At 38.6% G+C, this 18,694-nt stretch overlaps 3 protein-coding genes across 14 annotated transcripts in view; all 3 read left to right on the top strand.

Moving 5' to 3' along the window:
• The window catches only part of LOC115738190 (ADP-ribosylation factor GTPase-activating protein AGD2-like), a 32,033-nt gene extending 27,938 nt beyond the window's left edge, over window positions 1-4,095 (top strand). For all 4 annotated transcript variants that reach the window (XM_048283913.1, XM_048283915.1, XM_048283914.1 and 1 more), the window contains 3 exons: window positions 1,773-1,860; window positions 2,606-3,045; window positions 3,423-4,095. In XM_048283913.1, coding sequence (XP_048139870.1) covers window positions 1,773-1,860; window positions 2,606-3,045; window positions 3,423-3,537 — 643 coding nt within the window. In that variant the 3' untranslated portion in view covers window positions 3,538-4,095. The remainder of the gene's footprint in view (window positions 1-1,772; window positions 1,861-2,605; window positions 3,046-3,422) is intronic.
• An 843-nt stretch (window positions 4,096-4,938) lies between these two features.
• On the top strand, window positions 4,939-10,415 carry LOC115738191 (DNA repair protein XRCC2 homolog). 8 transcript variants are annotated; one of them, XR_004015101.2, is made up of 11 exons: window positions 4,939-5,211; window positions 5,370-5,517; window positions 5,645-5,748; window positions 6,461-6,531; window positions 7,117-7,179; window positions 7,828-7,959; window positions 8,498-8,600; window positions 9,198-9,234; window positions 9,335-9,438; window positions 9,534-9,608; window positions 10,211-10,415. XR_004015101.2 is itself a non-coding variant. In XM_030670730.2 (10 exons), the coding sequence occupies exons 1-10, from the start codon at window positions 5,023-5,025 to the stop codon at window positions 9,555-9,557; spliced, it is 975 nt and encodes a 324-aa protein (XP_030526590.1). In that variant the 5' UTR covers window positions 4,939-5,022; the 3' UTR covers window positions 9,558-9,965. The 8 variants fall into 8 exon arrangements, 2 of the variants coding, with proteins under 2 accessions (XP_030526590.1, XP_030526591.1); XR_004015100.2 differs by lacking the exon at window positions 10,211-10,415 and adding an exon at window positions 9,876-9,965; XR_004015099.2 differs by lacking the exon at window positions 10,211-10,415 and adding an exon at window positions 9,693-9,965.
• Window positions 10,416-12,456: 2,041 nt separating this feature from the next.
• Window positions 12,457-18,661, top strand: LOC115738251 (uracil-DNA glycosylase, mitochondrial). 2 transcript variants are annotated; one of them, XM_048283732.1, is made up of 7 exons: window positions 12,457-12,804; window positions 13,213-13,610; window positions 14,484-14,514; window positions 16,202-16,337; window positions 17,365-17,448; window positions 18,114-18,217; window positions 18,344-18,661. In XM_048283732.1, the coding sequence occupies exons 1-6, from the start codon at window positions 12,552-12,554 to the stop codon at window positions 18,178-18,180; spliced, it is 969 nt and encodes a 322-aa protein (XP_048139689.1). In that variant the 5' UTR covers window positions 12,457-12,551; the 3' UTR covers window positions 18,181-18,217; window positions 18,344-18,661. The 2 variants fall into 2 exon arrangements, with proteins under 2 accessions (XP_048139689.1, XP_030526689.1); XM_030670829.2 differs by having other exon boundaries at window positions 18,114-18,661.
• The last annotated feature ends 33 nt before the right edge of the window (window positions 18,662-18,694 follow it).

The raw sequence follows: 18,694 nt of genomic DNA, 5'->3' as shown, positions 1-18,694 counted from the left end.
GGATTTTGAAGTTGCTTCTTTGTTCAGCAATAACTTAACTACCTAATGGCATTTATAGGATTTCAACTTTTTTCCGTGGAAAAGAAGGTATTCTGTTGAGAGTCTAATATGTGTGTTCAGTAGCTGCTCAAACTTAGAATCAAAGTTGCCATGAACATATGCCCGACGGAAAATTTTCTTAGGAAAGCCCTGCGTCGGATCATAACCATGTAGTCGAAGTATCCTGGAAGATGAAAGGTTTTCCCTTATTTAATCAAGAAATAATGAGGATCCTCACTTTGGAGCAATGCGCGGACATTGTATAGATGTAGATGATTTTAGTCTAAACACTGCAGTTCACTGATGTAATTCATGGTTATCTGCAGTGGTACATACTATTCATATAGAGAAGTGAATTTGTGTATTGTTTACAAGAATTTATTTTCTCATGAAATGAGATAAATTAGATAAATAGAGGTTTTCCTTTGCCTTTTGCTTCTTAATTTTGTATGGGCAGAAGTACACTGCAAGTGCCAGCAAGGCCGATCTTGCCCATCGACGGCCAGGCCAGGGTGGCGGCGAGGGTTATGCAATCCCTCGTCGCTGCAACTTGCTTTTCTTCTTTTTCTTTTAAAGTTTTTATCTTATTTTTTAAATTTAATTTAAGTTTTAAAAATAGCTTATTTTGTAAAAAGCCAGTCCACTCGGACTGAATTTTTTTAAAAAAATTTGCCACGTTGAGTCCACGTGGACTTATTTTAAATAAAATTGCCATGTGGACTGACTTTAAAAAAAAATCCACGCAATATTAAAAAATTAGTAGAAAAATGCCACATGGACTATTTGACCGGAATCTCTCGCCGTTGGCACTTAAGTGATCTTTTTTTCTCGGAACTTAAATGAGCGAGCGAAAAATATTGGCACCAAAGTGAGCGACATACGCTAACTTTGGCACTTCAGGTGTTCTCTTGCCATTTTGTATGTCATTTGTCAAGATGCATAGATGTTCTCCACTTTGTCTTCCTTCTCATTTTATTTTGTTTCCCTGATGCACGATAACACATCCAAGAATCGCACTTTCCTTTTCTTGCAGCTCTCACAGTTCAACTTTTATTTTATACTGAACACTCACAACCTTTCTAAGCATATAAATAGTAGCATCTAGACTCATAGATTATTTGTTTAATAATTTTCTCTAACTTAAAACATTTCTTTCTCTTTTTCAAATTTTGGAGGGAAAGCGAGTTTTGCAAGCAGAACAAAACTTATTAGCATGAACAAAAGAAAAACATCTTGTTCTATCTCCAAAACACTTAACTTTATTGAGAAAATGCCCCAAGCAGAGTACCGGGCTAAACGCCGTTGAAATAACCTGTGCCGTACTCCCATGGTTAGCTCGAGCAACCTTCAACAAAGGGTAAATTGTATTTGACACTTTCATCAAGAACCTTTTAATCTTTTTAGCATTTGGACCAAAATAAAAAATCATTTTAGGATACTGGCCCTCGAGCCTCTTGTACAGAGAAGCTGACATAAAAAATAGATGATCCGGTGATTGATAAGCTTAAAAGGTGTCCAATATCCTTTTATATGGACTATTTTGTCATGCTTCTTCTATTAGCTCGACTTGCCTACTGCTTCTGTAGACACTTGATGAGTGATCTGCTAATCACGTGGGGTTCATTTTTTAGGGGGTTTGGTTTCTTTATTGACTATAGTGATAAATTAATTGGTTTTTCTGGCAGTCCTTGATCTTTGTTACTTCTATATTTGAATGTGAAAATCCTCTGCAGAGAAGCACCAGATGGTGCTGTCCCTTCAATGAGTAAACCTTGCCCAAATGATGCGGTATCTTATAAGGAGAAGTACATCCACGCTAAGGTACTATTTACTTTATATTTCAACCAAACTATGCAGATAGTATGAGGATGGACTTACCTTCGGCAAGTTCTTGAAAGTTACAATTAGCTTTTAACTTTAAGATGATAGCATTTTTAACGTGTTCTCTCTATGGTGGTTCTTATCCACATCCAATGCTGCATAAGACAATTGTTGACATGTTCGGTAATAGTTCAGACTTAGTTGTAAGGTGTCATTCTTGTCTTTTACAGCCTGTCTCTGTTTTATGTACAGGCCTTGATACCATAGTACAGATCCGTACTTTCAATTTTAATGCAGATATTAGTCTTAATGAATGCATGTTTCTGATAAATTTAAAAGCTATCAGATTCCACTAATAACAGCTTCCCATGATGTTAATTCCTTTGATGGTAAACAAGGGTTTATTAGCTCTTAACCTTTTCTTCTTCTTCTTCTTCTTCCTCTTCTTCTTTTTGATTAAATAGATTTCCAAGACAGATGTATACATACAATTGTCCTCAGAGACTGTGTCAACACCTTTAGATAAAAAAAGAAAGGTCTGGAGGTTAAATATGTCTCATTGATGCACCTTGATATCCATGTCATTTGTGGCTCACTTTTTAGCTGGGAACAATTGTGTGTGTGTGCTCATGCACGGATTACCAAGAGCAATTGCTTGCTTGCATCTTCCTTCCTTGTGTTAGCAAAATAATGTACATAATCTGGAAGTTGCAAAATAAATTCATTTTTTGTTTCTTATTTTTAGTATGTAGAAAAGATGCTCATTGTCAAAGACTCCCAATCTTCTGGAAATTTGCATGCCAAGAGTATCTGGCAAGCAGTCAAGACCAACGATTTGCGAGATGTATATCGGCTTGTGGTGACATCAGTTACGAATATCGTGAATACCATCTTTGATGAAGTCGGTGGAACTGAGGCCTATCACAAGTTTGATTCAAATTCAATTGACATAAATCAGAATGATCCAGCCAACTGCCTGCAAAGGAACGATCCCAGAGAACCTGCAAATTGTCTTCAAGGTTGTTCGCTATTGCATTTGGCATGTCATCAAGGAGATCCAGTGATGCTTGAGTTGCTGCTGCAATTTGGTGCTCATGTAAATATGCGAGATTACCATGGAAGGACTCCTTTGCACCTCTGCATATCCATGGGAAACAACTCATTGGCGAAGTTTCTTCTCAAAAGGTAATTCAGTTTCATATCAATTTATGTGTAGAAAATTCAATGCCTTTGCTCACAAGACAAAGATAAAAGACAAACAAATTATTTTGCTCTCCACAACTTATCACAAATGTTGCCTATACATTTGGACAGACTACGGCCAGATTTGGAAAGTCATTTTGTTAGGCAAAGGATTGTTCAACATTCTCAAGGATCTTGAATTGTCTTGTTGAATCTCACTAGATCACCTAGTAGCAGTGGAGCTTCATTTTTAATGTCGGATGGAAATAGTTGATGACCTTATTACTTGTGGCATCTTTTGAAGAAACTGAAGGCTAATTGAGAGAAACTGGGACTACAGTCCTTGACTCGTTGTATTTACTAGTGTGTTCATTATGCAGAGGAGCGCGGCCATCTATCAAGGATGGCGGGGGACTCAGTGCCCTGGAAAGAGCAATGGAGATGGGAGCAATTACTGACGAGGACTTATTCATTTTGCTCTCCGAATGCAGCTGACACTACTTTCTTTGTTCAGTGCGTCTTATCTTTAACCTCAATTGTATCTGCTGAAAAGAGGAGTGGACAATATTTATGGACTTTTTAGCCAAAACTTAGGGGGCATCGTTGATTCAGATTGATGCGCAATAGGATTAAATCAAGTTGAGCAACCTACGCCTTAACTTTATCCCTTGCAGTATTCTCGCCTCGATTTTGATGCCGCCTGGGAATATTCAACTTAGCTTGAAATTTATGAATTGGAGGAAGGAGAAAAGTGCTTTGATTGGTGGTCAATTATGAGGTCTTGCTGTGAAGAAGGTTGAAATATTTGAGCGCCTGTAATATCATGGTGTCTTGATGGCACGGTTTTCTGTAGCAGCAATACATGCTGTTTAGAAGCTTCATCCGATACTATAGGTGATTAAAGCTGTTAGTAAGACATATAGCAGTTCTGATGCCAGTGGAAAGAACTCTACCAGTCCTTGACCTTGTTAGTGATTTCTTCATAACCTGAAAGCAGTAGGCGATTTTCGGTGGAAAAGTTACCAAAAAAGTCGTATATCTATTGCACTTGTGCCACTTTAATGTTAAAACTTTCAATTGTGCCAATTTAGTCTTAAAATTTTTCATATTTTTTCAATTGAGTCTATTCAACTAATTTTGAACTGAAATCGGTAATGTAAACGTTGGTCATTTGACGTGGCGTGGTCGGTGTTGACATAGATAATTTTTGTAATATTTTGAATATTTTGACGTTGTCGGAAAAGTCACTTTACTGGAAAAACTTCGAATGTCAATATGCGTTTTTTTAGACTATGGGTGCGTTTGGAACAAATATCCCTCGAGTCACAATTTTGGTATTTGATTGCACAATTTTAAAGATATCGATGCAAAGTCTTTGCTTCAAAAAAGCTCAAAACTCAAGACAGGCGTCTCGCATTCTCAGAATGTTACTTTGAGGGTTGTTTGGTAGCGCTATGATTTTATAAATTCGTGTCTAGACACGAAAAACGCGATTTTCACTTGATGCAAATATTGTACTCTTCTAATTCCTCTGCTTTTCGAAATTGCATTACAGCCAAAGCAAACGATACCTTCCTTCGACTTTGGGCTTTCTTCCGAAAATTTTCAACTTTAAGGGAGCCAAATAAAAGTTTTACAACTTTTACTCAGGAAACTTTAGAGGGCCGAAATTGTAAATGGCATCAGAGTTTAATGCTCAATTTAGCTGTCATAAAAGTTGGGCTCGGTTTCAAATATTTCGCGACCTCAAAGAATCGAAAACGAAAAGCGGAAAATAAAAAAAAGATCTTTTTCAAAATATTTATTACCATAATCATAAAAATATATGTGTATTTATATATGTTCAATTTTTTTTTTAATGGGCGTAGGAGGACACGAGAGATATTATCACAAAGCTTAGGGACTGGAATTTCAAACCTCTACTGCGCCCCCCGTCAGTTCTCTCCTCTTCACCTGCTTCAGAGAAGGCCTGCGAGAAGAATGAGCGAAGCAGACGTAAAGAGCTGGATCAATGGCGACGAGAGCGCGAAGCGGATGCTCGATCGAGTCCTGACGTCGCGTCCGTCGTTCTCGCTCCCTCCTCCGCTCCACAGGATCCCTCTCCGCGTCGCCAACGTCGTCGAAATCGCTGGTCCCTCTCCTTCCGCCAAAACCCAAATCCTCACTCAGGTCATTCCTTTTTGCGCTTTTCTTCTCTTTTCGCCGGATTTCCGGCGTGAAATTAGTGCTCCTAATCAAGAATATCGTTGGACGGCGAGTAGCGACTGTTTCGCCTGTTAGTAGTAGGAAGTGCTGATTGCTGAAACTTCGCTGCAACGCCTCTCTAGACTGCAGTGAGCTGCGTTCTCCCGAAAGTGTGGAATGGGGTGCACTACGGCGGACTTGGGCGTCCGGTGCTCTACATCGACTTGGATTGTCGATTTGATGTCTTGAGGCTAGTGGAAATGCTCAGACACCGGATCGTACAAGTTAATGGTGAGCCAAGACCACCTCTTTTCAGTCTTTTGAATAAGCTATGATGAGCTCATGATATTGAACTGTTTAAGGCCATGGTGAAATTGTTCGAAGTTATGGGACTCAGTGCGTTGCTTTTCTTGGGCAGGGTGCTCATCGACTGCCGGCAATGAGGAAATCCTTAAGCTGTCCATGAGACAATTCTCCTACATTCGCTGTTACGATAGTTTTGAGCTGCTTGCGACTCTAAAAGTAAGAGGTCATGTCCTTGATATATAGTTTCAAACCATTCTGCCCACCGGGTTGATACTTAGCTGATTAGTTCTCTTCAGAGGGCAGTTTTCATGTTATGTACTGATCGGTGTTTTCTAGAAATTTTAATAATGACAGTTTTCATTGAAGTTAGTGAAACTTAAATAAAAAAGGAAAAACATGAATGAGAATTAGAACAAGAAGAAGAAGAAGAAGAAGAAGAAGAAGAAGAAGAAGAAGAAGAAGAAGAAGGATGTGTGGAGCATAGGCTTAAAAATCAATTATGTCTGGATATCTGGTACATAGTCATCTATGATATAAATAGTAAGTGTATATCTAGGTTTTGATCAGTCAGACCACTTCCCTCTCATTCCTTTCTACAAATGTATTTCCACCTTATTTTTCACAGAAAATGGAATATTATTTCTCACAGATAGTTAAATACTTAAACTAAATCTGCAAATTTTTTTGGGATGTTTCAAAAGTACCGACTAATTAACTCTCCAAGCATTGATTGTGAATTAAACAAGCATCACTTGATTTTATTTGACAATAGGTTCCTGTTAACTGAGATCCTGACATATTCATACATCATGTATGTGTTCCCCAAAATATTTACTCACATACCTACTGATGCCTTGGTAAGCCTTTTAAATATAGTTTCTGCACTTCACAAAAGTAGCGTTGGTCTCACAGGTGCTTATTGTTTCAGACACTGCATCACCGGCTTCAAAAAGAAAAGGAATCCAATGGTATCGGTGGTCATTTGCTCATGATTGACAGGTTCGTCATGGAATCTGATAAAGTCAAGTCGCATCATTGTACTCGACTTTTTTGGCATAAATCTTTTGAAGTTAGTCCATTTCTAGCTTTCATGTGTTTAAATAGATTTGTGGAATACATGGACTAGAATCATTTCCTAAGTGGACGGTGGAACTTTTTCAGGTAAAATAATTGGTTTTTTCCTTTGACAGTACAGTGCATACTTGTAGAAGTTTCTAACGAAGGAAAAAAGAAAGATGTACTGTGGTAAATTTAAGAGACTGAGGTTGCTTTTTATCATGGATCTCAGCAAATATTGCCAGTTGAATGGACTTCGGTCTGTGGCAAACTCAACTCCTTCAAAGTCATCTCACTGTTCTTCCCATAGTGGAGTAACATCCAATCATGTATTCTTTTGCAATATTAAGTTCCAAATCGCCAATAGAATTTTACTGAGATCGATGTAGCAAGCAAGAAGAATGCAGCCCCAATCCACACAGCAACAACTGGCTGATATAACTAATAGCCCTATCTCTCCTTGCTCATACACCATTACGTCATGCAATTCATAGGTGCTTACCATTCATCTGCAACTTTATTTGACAGTATTGGTGCATTTCATTGGGTAGACCGTGCTTCCACGACATTGCCTCTTGGGGGGAAGAACAGGTAATGACCTTCAGTCTTATCATTTGGGTTTGACACGACACAAACACATTCCTCACAAATGCCAAATTCAATCATTTGATTCTGTGAAATATTTCTCTATTTCAGATATAGTCAAAAACCAAACACATGGATGTTTAACAACACTAAATAGGAATCATGGAAAGAAAAAGGGTAATACATAGTTATGACAACAGATATAGTCAAAAACCAAACACATGGATGTTTAACAACACTAAATAGGAATCATGGAAAGAAAAAGGGTAATACATAGTTATGACAACAATAGCCTGGCAAGCAATCATGAATACGGTTATTAATTGGACATTATGGCGAACGGTTAAGTAGATCGTCGTCCCTGGTCTATACATTATTCTGCTTGCTTTTCTTTTCAAATTAGCCATTGCTGGGCTATCTTACCACATAATCAGCTCTACAAAGGTGTGAATTTTTTCTCCTTTTGCATAGCTTTCTCTTATAGTTGTCTTCATTGAATCTCTGTTAGATCCAAATTTATTTATTCATACATTGTACAAAAATGATGTCATTCAATTTTTGGTACTGCACTATATTTCGTTGCACAACCATTTTCATATTCTTTTCCTCTCTTTTCCGGGTTTACCTGATATTGTAGAAATTTGTAATGTCTAGGAAATGCCTCTCTTTGCAGAATGTATTGGAGATCGTAGTGGAAGATCTGAGAAAGCTGTTGTTGATCCATCCCATGCTTGTTATTGTTACAAAAACTGCCATTGTAGGGACAACTGGGAATGAGGTCAAGAGGTAAGAGTTTAGAGACATGGCAATGTTCTGCATATATATGCATATGGAGAAAACCATGTGCAACAGCACAGATACTTTACGTCATCTATTCAATTGTTAACCGCAGTTATACACTATGATTATTAACTCCATCCAAAGTGTTAACTGTTAAGAGTTTCAACCACATGGCCTAAAACATGTACCATAGCTTCCTGCATAGTTGATTCATGGCCCTCCTTAGCTCCTGTCCTTTGTATTTACTACGTCAATGTCTTCATCATTCACAACTGCAGAGAGTTGTAGGTTAGGTTTTGCATTTTATTCTGTGGGACAAGTACTTTACTTCATGTTATCTACTATGGAAACTTACTTTGCAAAACCCTGATTGAAAGTTTGATCTTTATTTCTCTGCTGCTTCTTTGATTCACTGGCCAATTGAAATCCGAAACCATTAATTTGAAAGTGTTTACTGCTTTAATCTTGTACTCTTTGTTATTTTGGTTTTTTCGAAATAATGAATTACTCCTCGACTTTGGTATTACAATGCCGTTTCTTACAGGAATTTCAAAAGATGGCCATCCTCAGGAACTCCTGACACAAGCAGTGAATTAGAAAGGCTTCAGAAACCCTATTTTCGTGAATATATGCCATCTATCTGGCAGGTCGTTTCTGAATTGTCCTCTATTCTTTTGTGCTGAGGAGTCTTCTGGACTTTGAGAGTCTGCATGAGTATACCCTTATGTGGGGTTTTCACTGATTGTCGACATATTTATACATCCTCTATCTCGGTGAATGGCCCTCTTTATAACATTTCTTTGGCGTACTTTCTGAGCGAATATGGTGAACAAAATGGAAGCTTGAACTTTTCTTAAATGTCATACTTTTTATTCATCTTCTCTCAGGATGTATTCTCCAACATCACTCCTTCATAATTTTAATGGATGTGTGGCACTTATTTGAGTGCCACATATTCGTTTTTTTCTATTATTTGTTCTTTTACACTATAACTTTGTGTGTGTGTTTTTTTTTTTTTTTGGGGATATGTTCTTGTGACTTAGTTATTACTCAGTGAATTGTTGCTTCAAAGCACCAGTACAAATGTTGACAATGGCACTGTAGCACCAGTCACTCTCTATTTGATCCTTTTTGTGGTCGTTCTTTTGATTGATGAATATTATACCAGTAACCCGATGCACTTGAGCTTTTGAATGTTTTGTTGCATAAGACTGAAATGTTGCCTTTTTCTTTTCTGGTGCCAGTCCTTTGTTACACATAGGATACTCGTGCAAGGTTCAGGTTTGTGAAATTTTCTTCTGCTGAAAGTTGTTGGCTAATTATACTGACTTGGACAATTAGTATTTTATGGCACTAAGGTATGATATTCTTTGTCCTGCAGATGATCATCTTGCCATGCCAAAATCTCAAGAAAATGACCTAGCTTATGTGTCAGAATGGTTACTACCACGTCTGAATATTTTGGACAAATTTGTGGTGAGAGATGTAAGACAATCCAAAATCTTCTCATTGAATTCGTAATGGTATCAATTTTTCAGTTTGATCCCCTGGACATTTCTGATGAACTCTATGACTTGCAGGCTGGTGTTTTCCTTGTTTCATGAAGTATAACTTCTGGATCTGTTTTGCATGATTGACATCCGCACACAAGCAAGGTCAAGAATGTTCTACGTTATATTCTAGTGCATCATGAAACATGTGGGTCTGTTTTACATGACTGACATCTGCACACAAGCAAGGTCAACACTGTTCGACGATATATTCTAGTGTTGTATTGTCCTTCAGTTTCACTCTATTTGGTTCTTGTCAATATCCACATTGGCACTCTGGATAAGCTTCTTGTCATTGGCATCGTGATGTTGCCCATGTTGATGAGTATATGTCAATCTTCTTACATGTCGTGGCTCTTCTTTCTCTTTTAGGATTCAAGTTGAAGCTCATCTCACGGCCGCATATGTCTATAGTCAAGTTATGGATCATTTTCCTTTAATTAGTATTGATTATTCAGCAGATGGAGTAAGTATAGTGAGAGATCTGAATGCATTTGATGAAGTTGGATAATGCATGTGGATTGTCTTTCCTAATTTATCATAGTTTCTGAGCGGCACTGCAAGCGTCATCTGGTCAATATTAGCCGTGAAGGGACAATAACATGCACGGTGACTGCCCATAATGATCTGGTAGCGTTTGGTCCTTTGAAGTCGACATACTGAGCTCAAATCTATGGGTTGCTCGCCTCGTGTCCTTTAATACGCAGGTGAGGAAAAAGAAAAGAACCTATGTTGTTAGCTGAACATGGAAAAAAAAAAGAAAAGGTGATCACATTGGAGGTGAGTACCTATACTTTCCTCAATGTTCAGTTGAGTACCTAAACTTCATTTTAGTCAATTACGCATCTCAACTTTTCTGATCTGGCTCAATGTGGGGCGTCGGTAAAGGGAAGTGCCATGTCTCGTATTTCTTGTTTCGTCGGCGGTGCTCCCTTAGCAAAAATTATGGAAGCATGCCAACTGAGATTGCCATCTCGAATATAAATGAATTAACTATTGTGCTTTCTTTTCTTTTTCCCCCCTCCTTCTTGCTTGCCCAGCCATGTTCGAAAAGAAAATTGGGTACTTGATTAAAAAAAAAAATTGGAGTACATAACTACGATGTTATTGTCTGGCGTCTATCGGATGAATTCACTAGGACATGCCTGGCAATCTTACAAGCTGGTAGATTACATAGGTGAAGCTTATACCACCTAAGAGCTCTCCTTTAAGGGGAAAGAAAAATGCCACTGGTAATTACGTGGCTTTATCCTTCTACGGACGCGGTCTTGTATATTCCAATTCGTTATCCGTGTGAATCGGAAGAGAAGGCCCCCCTTGTATATTTATCCCATTTCAATAGTCAAGGGCAAAAAAAAAATAAAAATGCAAGTAAACATATAAAGTTGCCACCATTCTGTGCTGAGCTTTTATCATCACCATGAACATCAAAATACCAGAATGATTAACGCACGGCGGGACTTGTCAATTTGAGGTCACGCCAAGGGTCGCGGGCTAAGGATTAAGCTCATGCGGTGGTGCCTGATGAGGATGAACACCAAAGCCGGCCTTTCGTGAATAGATCACAACCGATCGTACCACGCCCGATTTGGTCGTTCGAAGATGTCCAGTGCCTCGAATGAAAACATACCTTAGCTGATTCGTTGCCGTCGTCAGGAGAGAAGAGAAGGCTAAACATCACCTTACCTGATCCTCAAAGATGATAATAATCGTAGTATCCCTAACATTCTTGCTTCTCACTAGCACAAAAATCCCAAACGCCGTTGTAATGCCATGACGTGACGGATCCCATCGGGACACCACGCATCGTACCATGCCATCTTCTTTATCTTCTTTTTATACGTAGGTTTCGTTTGTTTCACGAAAAATGAATGGTTAAAAAAAATATTTACTTAAAACTGATCAATTGAAATAATCAGTTGATGAAAAACATTTTCGCTATCGATAGCAATTTGTGTTTAAATATTTTTAAGAACGATAAGAACGATTTTCCTTCATTCAATTTGGTAAACATCTAAGAATAATAAATGATCAATCTTTAAAAAGATATTTTTCTAAATTATTTATTTGTTGAGTAGTAAATGGAACCTTATATCAATTACGTTGGTATAAGGGTTCAACGTAGACATTGTTTTAAATAAATGCTCGAATGTCCTCTTTGTTTCAAAGAAGGCCCTGGTTGAACGGCATTTTTATTCTTTACTCTTTTTTTCATTTTTTCCTTTTTTTCCTTTTTTTTTTCTTTTCTTTTTCCCCTCCCCTCCCCAGCCACGATCCACCACTGAAGTCGACCTGCGCAGCTCAATCCTCCAAAAAAGAAAGCACTCTTTGTCTACTTCGGAACGATGGCTCATCGATGGCGTCATCCCTTAGGCGCCTCCTCTCTAGATCCAGCTCGTTCCCCCACGGCGTCTCCTCCTGATCCGTCACCTACATGCCCCGACCAGGCGATGCGGCGCCGCATGGCGTCACCCTCATCCCTGGCGACGGGATCAGCACCCTCGTCACCACTTCCATCGAGGAGGTTGTATCCGCGATGCACGCATCAATCTACTTCATGTAATGGTTAATGACAAAATTCATTTTCCGATCGCCCTCACCCTTGCCTGGCCGACGTCGAGCAAGGAAAGCCTTGGCCTGGCAAGGGCTACCCTTGCCCGCCCAACCCTCGCTCGACATTGACTAGGGCGATCCTCACCCAACTTCGGCAAGTGCGGCCCCAGCCTAAGTCCGGCGACGGTGAGAGAAGAAAGTGGGAAAAATGAAAAAGCAAAAAGAATAGAAAAAAAACTCGAAAAAAAAAAGACGAAAATGCCTTCATATCATGTCCTTTTTTTTTTTTTTGAAATAAATAAGACACTTCAAATTTTTATTTGAAAAAATTTATTTTAAATTTTTTCCATAAATATTGCCGAAATCCTTCCATATTATATATATATATATATAGCAAAAAGCGCGGGCTTCTTCGTCCTCCGCGCGCGCGGACTCAGAAGTCGACACTCGCTCCCCGATCCTCCACAAGTGATTTTGCCGGGAAAACGGGGCCGAATGGAAATGGCGCCGTCGAAGACCCTGATCGATTTCTTCCAGGGGCCGCCGTTGAAGCGTCTCAGAGTCTCTCCCTCCTCCTCTTCCCCTGCCCAAATCGTCGCCAAGTCCCTCTCCACCGTCCCCGACGGCGACGGAACCTCCTCCTCCGATCTCACGCCTGCTCAGAAATCCCGCATCGAACTCAACAAGCTCCTCGCCAAGTCTCGCCGTAACCTCAAAATCTGCTCCGATAAAATCTCCCGCTCCAAAGGTGTGAAACTCTCTCCGGAGTTTAATGTTTTTATTTTATTTTATTTTAATAAACGATTAATTTCGGCGGGTTGTTTTTTGGTTTAGGCTTGTCTCGCATTGCATCGATTGGACTGTATCTAGCCCTGTTTCGGAGGTTTTGTTTTTAAGGCGATTTTGTTATTTGCTGTCGGAAAAAAAAGTAGTCAGTTTTCAGGGAACGTGCTTGAAAATGTTCAACTTGACCTACTCTTCTCTTTGTTTGGAAGTACCTGTTTAGTCCGCGTGATGGTCACATCACATTTGATGCTTAAACATGCGAGTGTAACGTTAAGTTGGATTTTTTCAGAGGACAAAGCTGTTGGTTTTTGAGTAGATGTCCTCTCTTTTTAGGTTTGATATTTTGAAAATGTGGTGAAAAAATTTGCAGCTGAAGGTGAGGGTTATGTGAACCTGGAGGAGCTGTTGGTGGAGGAGACGTGGCTGGAGGCGCTTCCGGGCGAGCTTCAGAAGCCGTATGCGAAGAATCTGTGCAAGTTTCTCCAAGTTGAGACGTCTTGCGCTGCTGGCAATGTTAAGGGACCTGTTATATATCCGCCTCAGCATTTGATCTTTAATGCACTGAACTCGACCCCATTCGATAGAGTGAAGGCCGTGATTCTTGGGCAGGACCCTTACCATGGACCTGGTCAAGCCATGGGACTCGCCTTCTCTGTCCCTGAGGGCATTAAGCTTCCCTCGAGTCTTGCCAACATTTTTAAGGAGCTAAAACAAGATCTTGGCTGCTCGATTCCTTCTCATGGGAATCTCGAGAGATGGTCTGCTCAGGTACTGATACTAATGTAAACAATATGATTTGGGATGTATGCCTCTTCTGGTTTTAAAATAAGCATCTCAAATATGAATAGTTTCTGATCAAACAACTATCAACATATATCTAATTCCTCACCTTTTGTTTTGTATTTATGTACAAATGAGGCTGGATTACATTTCCAGTTTTATATAGTTGTTGTCTCCACTTTCTGCCATAATTTTGTCAAGTCCAATTTTCATGGTGCTCATCTTTGTCCTCCTAGTCCTGACTTCTTAGTGTCTCAAGAAGTCAAACTTATGAGCCTATAAAACATATCCTGTTCAATCAATGTTGCAACTTTCCTAGTCCCTTCTTCAAAGACTAAATCTTAAATCACTTGCGTGGACTAGCTTATGATGGGATTCAATGAGGTGACTAGCTTGTCTCTTTGGGAGATGAACAGTTTTATAGCTTTGTATCTTTTTAAGTTTGGGCTCAGATTAAATATGTATCCGAGTGGTTCTTTCTGCAGTGAAGATATCTTCTAGATTTTGTTGTTATGACCGCGAATCACTAGTTCTTAAAGAAATAATTGGCTTCACTTGTGATCATCTTTGGGCTTCTTGCTCTAACATTTCTAAGCTATAGCTTTGCTTTGAGTTTTCTGTTTCTTGTATTCCGTTCTTGTTATTGCTGATGTACTGGAATGACGTGTCTTTTAATAAAAGTATATTTGGCTCATAAAAAAATTGTTCATAAACAATTAATTGGATGAAGTGGGCGTAAGGTGGATGGAAAAGCCAATTGCATCCAATGATTCCCCTTAATGGAGTGAATTCAAAGGCACTTGCTCTGTCATGTATCTTCTGAATATATTCGCCTAACTGTGATTCTTATGTTTTTTGTAGGGTGTTTTATTGCTCAATGCTGTTCTCACTGGTAAGTTTATCATGCAAGCTGAACATCCAATGAATTTGCTTGTCATGAGGATAATTGCATTATCAGTCAAATAGAAAACTTGCCCATGAAGTTATTCATTAGAAAAGAGAAAAGTCCATAGAGTTGCTATTTAGATCTGGATATTTCTATCTATCTTGGGTGCAACTGTTTCTACGACTCAATATGGCTATTTCAGCTTGAAATTCTATGAATTTAACTATTCTAGAGAGAAAATGTTCCAAGAAGGTAAAATGACTAGAGAAGGCATAATATTTTCATAGCACTAGGTAATAGTATATGTATTTGTATAGCTGTTTATGCCATGCCAAGCCTATCATTCCTGTCACACGATGCTTGACGCAATCCAGCGTACTCCCTTCATAGTAAACACATAAGAGCACATGCTCAGAAACTTTATAGAGCTCAATCTTTTCTAATTTGACCTTGGCTTTCAAGTTCCTTTGCTATGGAGATGAAAACTTGATAAGGTTGAAGACCCTTAGAGACATCAACTTGATCATTGTAGATATGAGTAATGAAGTTTGTTTAAATATCAGAACAGCCAGGGTTGGCACCCTATTATGAATGCATATTCTTTGTAAAATATTGGGTGGGCAATAGTAATGGGGTGACGTGCCTGCTAGAGGAACTTTTAATGAATCTTGATTTCTTTGCACTCTACTACTTTTCACCTAACCAACATTACTGTTGTCTTCCAAAAAATATTTGACATCTAGCGAAATATAGTATATCGAGTAAAGTGTAGTGAAGAGGCGGTGAGGCTTTTGAGGATTCTTTATTGGTTTTGATTTTTTCCCTAATCTTACCCTTTAACTATGTACAATCTTAATTTTCACTGACAATATGAATATACATACGTAATAAAAGGCACTAGTTTTAAATATTGATAAAGCTTTTTTTTTTTTTTAATATTGATGAAGTTGTGCAGTCTCTTTCTGTAGGCATGCATTTTACATTGGTCATATCTATGTTTTACCTCTCCTAAATGTTATATTCGAATTATTGATATTAAGAAACAGGGATTTGAACAGTAGGGATGATTATTGAGGTAGTAGGATCACGTGTTGCTCTTGGCAAAATGATTCATACTTTTCAATAAAACCATGCATATCTATTCTTTTTGTGTACACAAACCAAAATTATTATGTCTAACACCAAAATGAGTTTAGATTTAAATATTAAGGACGATTTATTGTGTGTTGGAAATTTTGCAACAAGATCAATTCTGACGGATATCATGCTTTATTATGATGCTTACTTTCCATATAACCGTGCTATCCTGAAAGACAAAAATCAGATATTCTTCCTACCGTCAGTTCTCTCCAAAGAGGGGTTGCCCATATCTATAGAAAAGTAATAGTTTTTTGACCGGCACGAGTATGTCAAGTAAGTAATGTGACGAGTTGTGCTCTGAGAATGCATATAAACCTTCTAATAACCAATCCAAATAGGATTGTCAAGCTAAGCTAACTAAGAAAATTTCTTTTCTTTTGGTTAACATTTTAAGGTTGGGAAATACTTTATTTTGATGACTTTGAGAAGTTTTTACTGATGGTTGTGATAGCTGTCAACACGTAAAGAAGCACATGGAATGGATTTCACACGCAAGAAAATCTAAGCTGCATATTTATTATCTGAGTCACATGACCCGCATGCTTTCTTGCAGTCAGAAGTCATCAAGCCAACTCGCATGCCAAGAAAGGATGGGAGCAATTTACCGATGCTGTTATTAAAACAATTTCTCATGAGAAGAAAGGAGTAGTTTTTCTGCTCTGGGGAAATTCTGCTCAAGAGAAAAGAAGGTGCTTTTGCAATTTTTGTCTTGATAGCTCTGTTATTATAAAAGGCTTGCCCAAGAAAATAACGCTGCTTTCTCTTTCTAGGATCATGTGTACACATGCTTAAGCATATTGATGGGAAAAATGCTGACTGCATAGGCTCATATATTTGAGTATTGACTGATATTTTCAATACTCCTAAGAGAAAAGACCTTCAGTCTGAATTTTCTGACATGAGAACAATAAAAGTTTCTTCATTGTTCTTGGATTACTTAATACATTGTAAGTCAATGAAATCTCACATATGGGCAGAAAGCAAACTTGTTATTCGAAAGGTTTGACGGCAGGCAAATCTTTATCATATGAATGCAGTGTTCCTAGGTCTCAAAAATGGTTTCTTCAAAACATTGACATTTCCTAGGTCAAAGAAATGTTCTATTTCTACAAGGACCAACCTCAACATGTGACGAGTTATCATGAAGAGAGGCATTACCTGATAGCTTCATTTTGAGCTTCAAGATTAACCAATTGTAATATGTAAGTCCAATCTATTATCCCAAGTCTAATGATGGTCTGTTTTTTTGGACAAAAAATCACAGTTTGAAGGCCAACAAAATTAAACATTTCGAAGAAAACCAACCTTGATATGTCATGAGGTGTGCTGAAGAGTGGAAATGCCTAATAGCTTTATTCGGAGCAACAAAATTAAATCTTTATTAGTTATGTCCAACATAGCTCTAATGTGGCTCCTATGCGTCAGGGTTACCAAATTGGTCATAGCATGTTGTGTTTGCGCTTAGAAAAGTTCATCTCAATTTCGTTGTATTTGGAGAGGCTTCTCATGAGATCCAACACACAATCATGAGCTTCACCCCTCTTCTTCACGTAGTAGATAGATAATCCGAACTAATGCTGTATTAAACGTTACAATGACCATAGTATAGGCATCAGCATTATGGTAAAGTGAATTTTCCATAAGAATGTAGTTGAAATATCGAGTATAGGAAGACCTCGTTTTCTTCTCTTTTTGCTTATGACAGTTGCAACACAGGTTGATTGATGAGACAAAGCATCACATACTGAAAGCAGCACATCCTTCTGGTTTGTCTGCAAACAGGGGCTTTTTTGGTTGCAGGTAACTTTTTCTTTTCCATGGAGTTATTAGATCTTAAGGTTTATCTAGAAACATTTCATGGGACATGGTGGGCTGTGTATAATTATTAGTTATTGCTCCAAACACTTCAAATTAAACACCTTGCTAAATGCTTAAGTACCCTGAGATGATATGCTATTAAAATTTGAAAAGGAGATCGCACGTTTCCATATCGAACCTTGTTAGGAAACAACTAATGTTCACATGCATTTCGCAATCTGTTGTGTGTGCCAGATGGCTTTATAGGGTAATAAAAAACCATCTCACTTCTAGTCAGGTTTGACATCCAGTGACTTTAACTGAAGAGTTGGTCACTTACTAGAACCAAGTTTGTGCCGCTAAATGTCAAGGGAACCGTGCATATTATGAGTAAAGCTTGCTGGGGCTGATTTCATGCATGTAGATGGCATGGATTTGTGCAAATATCATCAATCTTCATGTAATTAGACTGGGTTTAGCACTGAGTTAAAGGATGTCTGCCTGTGTGCATATGAAGACCAGACCGTGCAATCTCTTTTGAATAACTTGAAAGCTGTTGTAGTCGCTTCAGATGCAGCATTTCTTCATGACCTTTTCTTCCTTTAGATACAATTTTCAAGCAGTCCAATGTTACTTGAAATAATAACCAGATCTTACAAATCAAACAGGCATTTTTCTCGCACTAACCAGATTTTGGAGAAGATGGGACTTGATCCCATAGATTGGCAATTATGAAAGGGGGATGGGCTTGGAATGATGTCCTTTTTTGCGGGTGATTTATTTTTCCGGTGTTAGCTTCACAGGCCATATGGAGATGGGCACTTACTGACACAGCCGCTGGTCCCATAGATTGGCATTGCGAAAAGGAGATGGGCTTGGAATGATGTCCTTTTTTGTGGGTGATTGTTATTTTCTGGTGTTAGCTTCACATGCTATATGGAGATGGGCACTTTATTGACACAGAGCCGCTGGCCTGCCCTCGTAATTAATTTATATTCTGGGATCATTTGTATGTATGTAGGAACTAGAAAGCCTGGGAAGGGACGAGTCTATTAGAACTGCCAGAACAGCTCATTTAGCTGGTGTTCAACATCATGTGAAAATTGAAGGCCTAAATTAAGAGACTTGCCATGGGACGCCTGTCTCGTGTTTTTTAAGGTTTCTTCTACAAAGTTTGTCGATAAACAGAAACTCGAGAAGCCATGTTTATGCCCAATGTAGAAGTTAGCTGCATGACAATTTCGCAGTG

The sequence above is a fragment of the Rhodamnia argentea genome, chromosome 8, assembly GCF_020921035.1.
Source record: "Rhodamnia argentea isolate NSW1041297 chromosome 8, ASM2092103v1, whole genome shotgun sequence".
In the NCBI taxonomy this organism is placed as follows: domain Eukaryota; kingdom Viridiplantae; phylum Streptophyta; class Magnoliopsida; order Myrtales; family Myrtaceae; genus Rhodamnia; species Rhodamnia argentea.
This window is presented reverse-complemented; position numbering and strand designations above follow the sequence as displayed.

Excerpts from the sequence above, each read along its gene's own strand:
- LOC115738191 (XM_030670730.2), top strand. The coding sequence starts at position 5,023 with ATGAGCGAAGCAGACGTAAAGAGCTGGATCAATGGCGACGAGAGCGCG. Across the intron at positions 5,212-5,369 it reads AAACCCAAATCCTCACTCAG|ACTGCAGTGAGCTGCGTTCT; the intron begins GTCATTCCTTTT and ends ACGCCTCTCTAG. Across the intron at positions 9,439-9,533 it reads ACAAATTTGTGGTGAGAGAT|GCTGGTGTTTTCCTTGTTTC; the intron begins GTAAGACAATCC and ends TATGACTTGCAG.
- LOC115738251 (XM_048283732.1), top strand. The coding sequence starts at position 12,552 with ATGGAAATGGCGCCGTCGAAGACCCTGATCGATTTCTTCCAGGGGCCG. Across the intron at positions 13,611-14,483 it reads TCGAGAGATGGTCTGCTCAG|GGTGTTTTATTGCTCAATGC; the intron begins GTACTGATACTA and ends TGTTTTTTGTAG. Across the intron at positions 14,515-16,201 it reads GCTCAATGCTGTTCTCACTG|TCAGAAGTCATCAAGCCAAC; the intron begins GTAAGTTTATCA and ends GCTTTCTTGCAG.